The sequence below is a fragment of the Canis aureus genome, chromosome 21 (genome assembly GCF_053574225.1).
Source record: "Canis aureus isolate CA01 chromosome 21, VMU_Caureus_v.1.0, whole genome shotgun sequence".
NCBI lineage: Eukaryota > Metazoa > Chordata > Mammalia > Carnivora > Canidae > Canis > Canis aureus.
The window spans coordinates 42904361-42917484 of record NC_135631.1 but is presented as its reverse complement, the minus strand read 5'-3'; the positions used below and the strand labels follow the sequence as shown (position 1 = coordinate 42917484).

The window sequence follows — 13124 nt, the reverse complement described above, 5'->3', positions numbered from 1 at the left end:
ACAGCTAATATAAATAAATGCTGTTTTTTCTTTCTTTTCTTTTCTGGAAGATCCCAACAAGAAACTGTTAGTGTATAACTTTGGAGCATAGGACTAAAGATGTGGAGAGAGAACATTTGGTTTTCAATTTATACTTTTAAGTGAGTTCTGTTTCTGTTTTTACCATATGCAGGTTTTTAACTTGCAGAAGAAATCAGTTAAGTGGCACCTGAAGGGACTGATCACACTGAGTGTGGATGAGGAGAGAGGTATAAGTGGCTTAAAAGCCAACAGGAGTCTAGTAGCTGTTGCAGCAGTTTGCGTTCTGTATTCTGTTATATGTAAAGTAGCACCTTCAAACCAGAGCCTCTCTCTGGTTCTAAGGACCCTGCTTCTTCAGCCTTGCTATGTGGCCGTATTCTGGAATACTAAAAGACTAGAGACTGACTAAATGCTCTTGCTTTCTTGGAATTTCTGTGACCCAATCTGATTTTCTGGAAACTGTAACCATAACTCTAGGTCACACCAGCCCTTGTAGAAATATGGTAGGAGGTTTAGCCTTGGACTTCACTCTGCAAGAAATGGAAGCCATTTAATGGTTGGACAGAAAAGGAGGAAATCTAACTCAAAAGGAAGTATTGGAATGCAAGAAGTAATAGTAAGCACAAACAATTGGTAAACATGTAGGTAAATCCAAACCTTAATTGCATAAAACAAGAAATAATAGTGACTAATTTGGGACTCGTAAATAAGATAGAACTGAAATACTATCCTACATTAAAATTTGAAATGAGGAGAAGGGGTAATGAATTTTAAAGCATTCTAAAATGCTCATATTATTCAGGAGGACTGTAAAGCCACAGATGTTTTGACTTAAATTGAATATGAATTTTAATAACTTAACTATGACCACTGAAAGAGTAGAAATAAAATATGTAGCTTCATCAGTTCATGATGGAAAAATAGGTAAAAGACAAAAGTATCATTCAGCAAAAGGCTGAAAATAAAAAGAAGCAAAGAAAATCATATGAGAAGTACATAGTAAGATGGATGTCAAATATATCACTGATTACAATAAATGTAAACAGTATATTTGGAAGACTAAACTGACCACTGACATTTCTCAATTTGGATAGATTCAATAACTAAATTTAGCTTTGTGTGACACGCCTAAAACATAAGTGATATGGTGTATCACATGTGAAGTGATATGATTTCTTGTCATCGTCAAGAAAGAATACTTGGGACATTTTTTGGTACAAACAGGTGGTTTTCTTATAGCATAGGGACTGGGCCCGTGGGCAGAAAGAGCTACACTTTTTGCCCTATGAAGTTGGTGGCTGTATGCTTGGTGCCCAAGGGGGAGGAGACAAGCAAGGAGTGTTAGATCATAAATGTCGTCTTCAAATTTCCACTTGTAAAACTGCTTTAGCAAAATTTCTCTGGTACTTAGTATTCAGCTCGATATTAACTATCAGTGAGATGTACAGGCAGTCATGAGACCCTCTAAGAATGAAGCAACCTGCATGTATTTGATCCTTATCAGTACTCTGCAGGCTAGGGGCACCTGGGTAGCTCAGTCCGTTAAGCGTCCAACTCTTGGCTTCGGTTGAGATCATAATCTTGCTGTCATCGGATTGAGTCCTGCATGGGACTCCATGCTCAGCACAGACTCTATTTCAGATTCTCTCTCCCTCTCTAAAAAAAATAAAACTTTAAAAAAAAAAAAAAAAAAAGAACAATGCAGGTTATAGGTCAGCCTTCTGGGTTAAAGGTGAACATTTTTCTGCTTCTATCCCTCATCAATAAGAATATATTAAAAGATAAAAGTAAAGGAATGGAGAAAAGATGTTTCAGGCAAATACTAACTAGATGAGAGATGATAAAAAGTGCTATAATAATATCAGACAAAATAGATGCTAACGCAAAAAGCATTATTAGGGTTTTAGGGGGAGTGTCATTAAACGAGAAAAAGAATAATTTACTAGGAAGGTGTAAGAATTATGATACACCTTACAGTGTAACCTCAGACTAATAAAACGGATGGAGAGAATTTCAGAGAGAAATTGACAAATCAATTATTAAAATGGGAAATTGAACTACTTCAAGACTCTATTAGACAACTGTAGTCATTTAAGGTAGACACAAACTTAAAATGACATTGCCAGATTTTGCAAAATAAATTCCTAGTTTTTTAGATAATAATTACTCTCAATCAGATAATTTTTTTTCTGGTTTAACATTATGAACACTACTATTAAGGTTAATATTCAGAACCTTATTGCTTTGAAGTTCAATAATATAAACTTTTTTGTTATTAGGACTTTAGTTAGATTGAAATTTATATTTTGACTGTATATAAAGAACTTTGCAATGAAAATTAATACTGCATTCAAGATTGTAGGTTTAATTACATTAGAATTTACATGTCTCAAAAACTAAAAGTACTAGTCTGTATTTACAAATGTATAAACTATTAATTATTTTTTTAAATTGTATTAGCTAACTTAGGTTTAGGATAGTAGGATATTATAGTAGGATGTTAGGAGTGTTGTTTTTTTTTTTTTTTAATTAGCTAATTAAGGCCTTAATAGTAGGATGCTAGGATTTTAGTTTTTCTATATCCCTGAGGGTAATACATTTTCATTCTTTTGGAAAATCTATGGTTTAAAATTCATTCTCTACCAAACCCAGAGTATCCTAAATCAAAGACGCTCCCTCTGTATACTGATATATGTGAAGAGTTTGTTGATTAATGAATTAATCATAGTATTCATTATTAGAAAATGGGAAAAACTCAGTATACCTGACTGAACAATTCTCTCTTCCACAAAGAATTTAAAATATGCAGACTTGTGACTCTACATTTAATTAACAAAGCCAGTGTTTAGAAACCAGTGATTAGTCATGGGTAGGTGGAAATTCCATCTTTTGTTCAAAAGCATGAGGTCCTTTGAAGGAAAATAAAGTAAAACTTTTAAATAATCCATTCTTAGCAAATTATATTTGCCTTTCCCACCCTCTGTGGTTACCAAATCTCATGTGCCAGGTGGATATTTTGACCTAAAGGGTAAAAGTGTGGAAGATCTAGAGAAGGTTAATGAGAAAAGTAATGATAAAAAGGCTTTGTAACAGGAATACAGGGTGTACGAGCAATACAGTTTTGAATTACAAAGCTACATGTGTGCATATAACAAGCTATAAACAAGCTTTGGTCTTATTTCCACCATTTCGGTTGTATGTTAACTGTCCAAAGGCACCCATGTCCCCTCTTTGATAACAGATTTTTGTGAAGGCTTGATCTGATGTCAAAACATAACATTACAGATTAAATGTACCTATCCTTATTTTTAGATAAACTGACATGTAGTAATGCTTCCTTTTTTTTTTTTAAACAGAGTGGTCAAATATTTGACAAATTCAACAGTCTGAAATATAAATTAGAATCAAGAAGGGAATAAAAATATCCTCTGAACTGCTAGGATTGATGTCACAGTGTCCATGCACTGAAGTATACACTTCATTCATAGAAATATCTCCAAGCTATCATGTGGTTAGTCCTCTTTTCCCACTTTAATACAAGTTAGACCAAGATGAGAGGAGATAAGAGAGATTAAGAAGAGAAAACTGACACCTTAGGAATAAGAGAAGGATTCCTGAAAATCTCCAAAAGTTAAAGAAAAAGGAAACACTAAATTTCTAAAGAGATAGTAACCTAAGGCTGCTTAAGGAGTGAAGGGGCAAGCAGCCATATAAACCCACTAAACTTTGATGGAGTCACCTTTATTTTTTTTTTAAAGGTTTTATTTATTTATTTGAGAGAAAGAGAGACAGGCACAGCAATAGAGAAGGTGAGAGAGAGCATGAGCAGGGAAGAGAGAGAGAAACAGACTCCATGCTGAGCTCAATCACAAAACCCTGGAATCATGACCTGAGCCAAAGACACTTAACCAGCTGAGCCACCCAGGCATCTCTGATATATTCACTTTTTTTTTTTTTTTTTTTTTTAATGATAGTCACAGAGAGAGAGAGAGAGAGAGAGAGGCAGAGACATAGGCAGAGGGAGAAGCAGGCTCCATGCACCAGAAGCCCGACGTGGGATTCGATCCCAGGTCTCCAGGATCGCGCCTTGGGCCAAAGGCAGGCGCTAAACCACTGCACCACCCAGGGATCCCGATATATTCACTTTTAAAACAAGAATAGGTAATAGCATAAAACACGGCTCACTGGAACACTAGTGATCAGATACAGTGCTTCATTTAAGTAGAATATGCTGCCCTGGGGTACATGTTCTGTGGGCCTTATTTATGAAACCAGAAACATGTGACCTGCAGTGTAGAAAGATTTACTTGAAAGTATTTTTTGATAGTTTTAGCATCTAAGAAAATTAGTCTCGTTTGTGAGAGAACTTAATAGTTAAGTTGACATGCCAGGGAAATGAAGAAATGCTACATAAACCTACAAATTTTCCTTTGCTGTACATTTGTAGAAATATACCCTGTGTCTGGCTTCCAAATACAATAGAGTTTTTAATGTATTACAAACTAGGGATGTTTGATAATTTAATTGTGAGTATGTGTATGTATTTAATTTTATGTTTTTATAGGGTAATTGACATGTTATAATGAACTGATATTTTTATTTATTTTTTATTTTTTTTTAAAGATTTTATTTACTCATTCATGAAAGATTCAGAAAGAGGCAGAAACATTGGCAGAGGGAAAAGCAGGCTCCCTGAAGGGAACCTGATGTGGGCCTCGATCCCAGAACTCCAGGATCATGCCCTGAGCCAAATGCAGACACTCAACCACTGAGCCACCCAGGCTTCCCCTAAGTAATATTTTTAATTGTAATTCTTGTATTCCTTAATCTGAACCAGGTAATCTATGATGAAGGCATTTGATAAATAAATATAAATAAAAATCAGTTATTTTCATTTGTGTCACAAATTTTTAGATCAAAAGAAACTCTTGGGACACCTGAGCTACAGTTGGTTAAGTGTCCAACTCTTGATTTTGGCTCAGGTCATGATCTCAGGGTCATGAGATCAAGCCCCACAGGCCCTGTGCTCAGTGGGGAGTGTGCTTGAGATTCTCTCTCCCCTTCCCCTTCCCCTCTCAAATAAATAAATGAAAGAAAGAAAGAGAGAAAGAAAGAAACTGTCTTTCCCCAAAACCTTCTTTTGGACAATTAAACAGTGACCAAAGCAGCTTATTTTCTCAAATTATCTTAAGTCTTTCAGAGAAACTTTACTCACTGTGTAATGCTTCATAATATTTCTTAACATTTTTGCTTTCTTTCTAGTCTTTTTGTGAAAATGAACTTCTGCACAAATGTGCTGTTTGCATGGTTTTTTTGTTGTTTTGTTTTGTTTTGTTTTTAGTCGGCACTGTAACATAAGCATCTCCCATTGTTTTTTCTTCCATAATACGAGTTGCCAAATATACCTAACTATTCTCTTATTCTTAGACATGTGGGATTTTCCAATTTCTCTGTTTTATAAATAGCATTATCTCTGTGCATATAGTTTTAATTTATTGTATTCTTAGGATACATTTCTAATAGAGGGGAAAATAAGGATATAGCAGTTTTAAGGCTCTTGGAATATGTTGCTCATTAGCATCTCTTGACCTAGAAAACATTTAAATGAATACACTTAGAATTATTAGACCATCTGTCCAGAAAATCTGATATGACATAGATCAGGGATTACAAATTGATTTCATCCCCTGTGTCAGGTTTAAGAAATTGGTAGTTGCTGCCTGGAGCACTGTGTTTGCCAGACTGTTACAGGACTACTTGATTACTGATGTCTTCTGTATGAGTGGGAGGTGGGGAGACAATCTGAGAACCAAATATTTACCCTTTATACTTTTCATTAAAATAATAACAGTAATAATACCTTGCCTTTCTGTGTGTACTTTTTTTCGCTGTGAACCCCAAAATTAGATAGAAAGCATGTATTAGGTCAAAAGATCTTATCTCAATATAAATTCCTCATTAAAAATTAAGTTAGTGGGCAGCTCCGGTGGCTCACTGCCTTCAGCCCAGAGCGTGATTCTGGAGACCCGGGATCGAATCTCACGTTGGGCTCCCTGTGTGGCGCCTGCTGCTCACTCTGCTCGTGTCTCTGCCTCTCTCTCTCTCTCTGTCTCTCATGAATATATAAATAAAATCTTTTTAAAAAATTGGTAATTATGTAGCCAGGCTCACCACTTAAAAAAAAATAAGTATAGGTATAACTGTGTAACTAAACATTTATCAGAACTTTTCAAAGTTGTTGTTAAAAACATCTGATGGGGTGGTGCCTTGGTGACTCAGTTTTCTGAGTGTCTGATTTCATCTCAGGTCATGATTTCAGGGTTGTAAGATGGAGCCCCAAGTGGGACTCCACACCCAGCGAGGAATCTGCTTGAGATTCTTTACCCTTCCCTCTGTAACTCCCATGCAAAAGTAAATAAATAAATATTTTTTTTTAAAATAAGCAAATCTGGGTAAAGTATCTATGAGTGCTCCTTGCAGTATTCTTATTTTTTTAGTATTTTGTAAATTTGAAATTATTTCCCCAGAACAATTATGGCAAGAATGGTGTTGGAGAGAAACAGGGCAATCCACCAAGCTCAGGTGTTGGGCTGACTATATTCTGTGCTGTAAAAGTAGGAGAAGCAATAGATTATCTTACATTTCTAATCTCCTAGTCTTATAGTTTCACATTGATATTTGAATTTTGTTGTTTTTGGCACAGCGGTATTTCATCCATAGTTCTTTCATATCGTCAATGTTTTGCTCTTCTAAGTGTAATGTTTTCTTCGCAGAACCTTGTAGGTCTCCAACTTAGCCATCATATCATAAAGGCTAGTTTTTACAAGGCTTGAGGCATCCAGCAGGTAACCCTTGAAGTGTGGAGATTTTTATTTCTATACTTTTTAAAAAACAGCTTTATTAAAAGGTAATTCACCCATATAAATGGACAATTCAGTGGTTTTTAGTATATTCACAATCAAATTTAGAACATTTCTTCACCCCAACAAGAAAGCTCCTACCCATTAGCAGTCACTTCCCATTTAACCTCTCTTCCTGCCTCCCCTAATTACTAATCTGCTTTTTGTCTCTGGGTTTGCTTATTCTGGATATTTCACATAAATGTAATCATTCCATATGTGGCTTTTGTGACTGGCTTTTTTTAGTTAAAATGTCTTTAAGGTTCATCCACATTTATAGCATGTATCAGAACTTCATTCTCTTTTTTTGCTGGGCGTTGTATGAAAAGACTACATCATATTTATCCATTTATCAGTTGACATCTGTGTTGTTTTCATTTTTGGGCTATTACACTATGGAATAATGTTGCTGTGAGCATTTATATACATGTTTTTATGGAAACGTGTTTTTACTTCTCTTGTGTATATAACAAAGAATCTAATTTTTGGGTATATATGTGGTCACTCTGTTTATATTTGAGAAATCATCAGACTGGTTTTCCAAAGTGACACTCCATTTTACATTCTCACCAGCAGTGATGAGGGTTATGATTTCTCCACATTCTGGCCAACATTTGCTACTATCTGCTTTTTTATTACAGCATCATCATGAGTCTGACAAGGGCCTTTCTGTACTTTTTAAATCCCCCCAAATAAGGTCAATTATCAGTAATAAACGGTTCTTTATTCTTTTCTAGCAGTGAGCCTGTCTCTTCATTAAATATAGAATACAGGAAATAAATAGACGTAAGAAAACATAAGAAAAATTTTTTTCCCTTTCCCATTTCTTTGTTACTACTTCAAGATTATTTGGAGAGAATCTCAAGAAAAGTAAGAGAGATTGGATTTTTAAAAATTGTATAGCTAGAATTCATAACTTTTAAATGCCCTTTACAGCATTCAGCACCCTGAATCTACCGTAAAAACTGGTGCCACTGACAACTGCCATTTTATTCTTCAGTTTTCGAGCTCAACTTAATTGCAAGTTGGTGACCGTGTCCATGAGGAAAGCCAGAATAAAGTAGAGTTCCTTAAGCTAATGTCAAAAAGTCTTATGTTGACCTTGTAGCCATCTTCATACGTTGTAATGTTAACAAAGGAATATTCCCTTTAATTGCAGTTTTTAATATTTTTAAACTGCATTTTATAACTACAGTAGGAATTGATAAAGTAGACATTGAATTTAATTTTTATAAATGTATGTATGTGTGTTTATCAAAGGAAAATAGAAAGCAAGATAGTATTTCTTTCTCCCAGACTTTATTGGCTTGCTATAACAAAGGCAAGATGATCTTAGTTTTCAGCTTTTCTAAAAGATCAGTTTTTCACATTTTGAGATCTATGTCCACGTTCAAAGAGTTGACTTAGATCAAATTTATTTGTCCTAATCAAATTTAATCCACTTAAATTTTTTTTTTCCAGGGGTGCCTTTGTGGCTTAGTTGGTTAAGCATCCAACTCTTGATTTTGGTTCAGATCATGATCTCAGGGTCCCAGAATCGAGCCCCATGTCAGGCTCCACACTTAGTGTGGAGTCTGCTTGGATGTTCTCTCTCTCTCTCTCTCTCTCTCTCCCCCCGCTTCCTTCGCCCCTCCCCCAACTTGTGCATACTCTCTCTCTAAACTAAATAAATAAATCTTTAAAAAACAATTGTTACAGATGATTTGATTAAAATATGATCAATATTGAGAATAGTTTATATGTGGGTTCTTTTCTTTTATCAAACTATAAGAATTCTAGATTAATTCTTAAAGCATTACATGTCCTCTGTCCTAAAACTCATGTATTCAGAACTAAATTAAAGGTAAGGGAATAAAAAGTTTTTAAAACCACTTATACTGATCATCCATGTACAGTATAATCTTAGCTAACTTCCTTTTTTAAAACAAAATTTTAATCTATAAAAATGAAAGTAAAACCCTCTTTTTACCACCCATTTCATGGAGGATTATGATGGCTGTCAGATATATATTAGGTTTATTTTTATTCCATCCTCCTTCCTTCCCTTTGTTGATTTTTCATTTTCTTTTCTTTTTTCCCTTTCCTTTCTTTTCATTTTGTTTTGATGGCTTATTTCTGAGTTTTTAAGTAGAAAGACTATTCACAATTGCCAGAAGGTATTGCCTGAAAGTACTCTGCTGATGTATGAAAACACCAGCACACATGGGGCTTTTGGATCACATGTGCAGCAGGGGTCCATCCACTGTGAAGTATTGGTGGAAGAAATTCTTCTTGTGCATACAGTTGGGCTAATTGGGCTTCCACATTCATGGTGTTCTGAATACAGAGGTTCCAGCTATGCCTAAAGTCTAACCCTTGACCTGGATACTTCTCAACCTTTTTTTTTTTTTTTTTTTTTGGTCAGGAGACATGAGCTTCCCAGTTAAATATGAAGTGTCATTTTGGTCATTTCCTTTTGTGTTACATTCTTACAGCTATCCACACAAGGAGATGCAAGTCAGGTGATTGGACCTCTTACAGAAGGGCAGAGAAGAAATGTAGCAGTAGTGAATTCACTGTATAAGCTGCATCAGTCTATAACGAAGGTAATCTTTATTTTAATCACGTTCTTTTGACTTAATTTCAGCTTTCTTTTTGCCTCAAATTTAGACAATGAGGAATTATTTAATTTTTTTTGCAAAGGAATGCAATGAGAACATGATGAATATAAAATCAGCTGCAGAATGAACTCTTTTTAAACAGTTTTTGTTCCTGGCCTTTATCATTTGTGTCACTTTTGTCTTTTCATTTGGTTTAAAACCTATGAACTATAGATCATCAGCCTTGATTGGTATAATCAAGTTTATTGAGCAAATGGCGTAAGGGTAAAATCATGTGTTTCATGCCTGTTAAAAAACATAATTTGCTATCATGTGGTTGGTAGTAGAGCAAAGCTAATGGCAGAGTAAGAAATCTTAATCCCTTCTACACATTGTGAAGGTTCTTTCTTTGCACAGAAGAGGAGGGAAGGAGCTGCATTAAACTGTGAATTTTTATGATATAATCACTGATGATTCCTTGAATGTAGAAAAAAATGTATTCTTTTTTTGCTATTGTTTTACTGGTGTAATTTTTTTGAATGATGCACTTTCAATTGTTTGCTTTCATCTATTATTTCTAAGATGAACTGTATTTGTGGGGATAGCAACACTTTGAACCCATTCTTTGACTTCTGAGTAGCTCGTGTTTCCTCTCTATAAATCATTTCAAAAATATTTAGTAAGTAGAGAGATAAGTATTTAGAAGGCCTGAAGGAAGCTAAAGGTTAGGGGATGCTCTTGAAAACATGACCTTTAATTCGAGTTTTAATATGCTCAGTTGTATTTTAGAATACTTATAATTGACTATTCACTTAAATTTTTAACAATTTTTTTAATCAAGGGTTTTCAAAGATGTGTATGTCACATATTAAATAGAATATATTTTAAAGCATTATTAACAAGTAAACCTCAGAAAAGAAATAACAGACATAAGTAGGAAGAATAAATGATGTATTTTTCCATTCCCTTTCATTATTACTCTAAAGTATCGCAATCAGTGAAAGATTCTCTTTATTTAGGCTGATTTAAATGCTTTTATTGATACTTTTGGAATCTTCATAATATTTGTATTGATATGTAAATGTTTGACATTTGTATTTTAAAGACTTGATAAATTATAGTTGGCCTTGAGTATAGTGATTTTTTTAAAAGAAATACCTAAATATGGCTTTAGACTGACCTTTTCAGGTTAAAACTTTGTAATTAAAACCTATCTAAAGTGAATAAAGAAAAGCCAACTCTTAGAATTTTTAATGTTTTGATTATTTGAAGTATATAGTATAATTGCTTTATACAGGAAAGTAGTTTTCATCCTATCTTAACTAGTAATTACTAATGAGTTTTCAAAGCACTTATAAGATATAATCTAAAACAATGATGCTATTTTATGTGTATGTAGAAACAGCTTTATCATGTTACGACCACAATGAGTATTTATAAAAATAAATGACTTAAGTAAAACTAACTGAATCAAAACCTTGTTCTAGGTGGTTTCCAGTCAGAGTTCATTCCCACCAGCAGCTGAGCAAACCATAATCTCAGCCCTTAAGGTAAAAGAATTTAATCTTTGACTATAGAGATCAAAGTGGATTTTAGAATTGTTTGGATGAGTGGGAGATGTCACATTTTAAAAATAATTCAGTATCCTCTGTATATACCAAAAGTAGCTGCTGATAATTATCCTAAAGAGAAAGGATACATGTGTGTTTATATTTTCTAGAGCTTAAAAATAGACCTTGTTGGTGTCTACAGATTGTGTTCTACTTATGAGAATTTTATCATAAGGGAAGCAAGAGTCTTCAAGTATCACTGTATCTTAGGTAGTACATCCTCGTATTATCCTCTGTAAAGTGGTGATTCTCCATGAGGGTGATTTTGTTCCCTAGGGAACATTTAACAAAGCTGGAGATGTTTTTGATTGTCACGACTGGGAGTGGGGTGCTCTCGGCATCTAGTGCCAGGGATGCTGTTAAACATCTTGCAGTGCATAAGACAGCCGCCAACAAAAAGGAATTATTGGGCCCAAACCTTCAGTAATACCAAGATTGAGAAACTCTAATGTGTATCTGTACGATTTGAAATCAGGGTAAATTCCCATTTTTTTACATACTAACATAAATATACTTGGGAAGTTTAATGAAAAGGAATGCTGGTATGAGATTCAGAGCCATATGTAGTTGACAGTGGGTAACTCTTTTAAAAAACAAGGATATCATTCATTTTAGTGATGGTAATAGAAATCCTTTATTTAGCACCTGCTACTTGCCAGTCACATGCCATATATTGAAATATTATAACAACTGTTCAAGTTGTGAATTATTATCCCTATTTTACACAATTTAGAAATAATAACTGTTCAAAGTCCTGATGTTGATAAACCCAGACCTCAAAGAGTTATGTTTGCTGCACCTTGCCATCATCATTCATTGGCTTACTAAATATTTATTTGGTATTTACTTTTTTTTTTAAGATGTATTTATTTATTTATTCATTCATTCATTCATTCATTCATTCATGAGATACAGAGAGAGAGGGAGAGAGAGGCAGAGACACAGACAGAGGGAGAAACAGGCTCCACGCAGGGAGCCCAATGCGAGACTCGATCCCGGGACTCCAGGACCATGCCCTGGGCCAAAGGCGGGCACTAAACCACTGAGCCACCCAGGGATTCTCCCCAATGTATAGCAGACTCTGGAGCAAACTCCTTATATATGAATGCCGTCTCAGCCTTAACTAGCTGTAGGACCTAAGACGAGTTCATTTTCTCTTGCCTTAGTTTCTGCATATGTGAAATGGTACAGTATAACTGTACAAAGGTCATAGAAGTCAATGGATTTAGATCACTTGGATAGAGTTAAAAGAGAGGGAGACAGAGACAGGCTCTATCAGTGCACTCCAAGGAGAAATACTTTTATTTAGAGACTAAAGAAGCTACAAAGAAACAACAGTAAGTGTGAGCTAGAAGATTGGGAGGGGATGATGTCACAAATCCTAAAGGAGAAAGGAACTTCTGAGGTCAGATGCTGTCTGATGACATGGATGGGGATTTAACAGGCCCCAAAACTTAAGGACACTAAAATTCATATATGAGGGTAGGAGAAGACAAGTCTGTTTTCTCCCAACACAGTGAAAGCACACTTGGATGTTTTCTCTGTATTTCTTTTTCCTCCAACATGCTGATCTCATTTTATGCTAAAATATTATTAAAGCTGTCATCATAAAATAATTGTTTTTATTGACATTTATCCAAGTTATTGATGATCATAAGAATACCAAAAATCAAACCAGTATGACACACTAAAAGGTCTTAACATTCTTGCTTCCAGGCATTCACATAGTCTCCTTTTCTATAGTTCCACATCTTTCCCTTCTTTTCTAGGAGTAGCTGTCAAACATATTTTGATCACTACCCAAGATAAGAAATAGATTTTACAGGGCACCTGGGTGGCTCAGTGGTTGAGCAGCTGCCTTTGGCTCAGGTTGTGATCCTGGGGTCCTGGGATTGAGCCCTACGTTGGACTGTCTGCAGGGAGCCTGCTTCTCCCTCTGCCTATGTCTCTGCCTCTCTCTCATGAATAAATAAATAAAAGAAAAAAATAGATTTTACTTTGCGATCCCATACACA

The 13124-nt window shown here is 34.9% G+C and overlaps 1 protein-coding gene across 2 annotated transcripts in view; it reads left to right on the top strand.

Moving 5' to 3' along the window:
* Nucleotides 1-13124, top strand: part of COG5 (component of oligomeric golgi complex 5) — a 296918-nt gene that overhangs the window by 250307 nt on the left and 33487 nt on the right. For both annotated transcript variants that reach the window (XM_077864022.1, XM_077864023.1), the window contains exons 15-16: nucleotides 9395-9505; nucleotides 10987-11049. In XM_077864022.1, the coding sequence (XP_077720148.1) occupies nucleotides 9395-9505; nucleotides 10987-11049 (174 nt within the window). The remainder of the gene's footprint in view (nucleotides 1-9394; nucleotides 9506-10986; nucleotides 11050-13124) is intronic.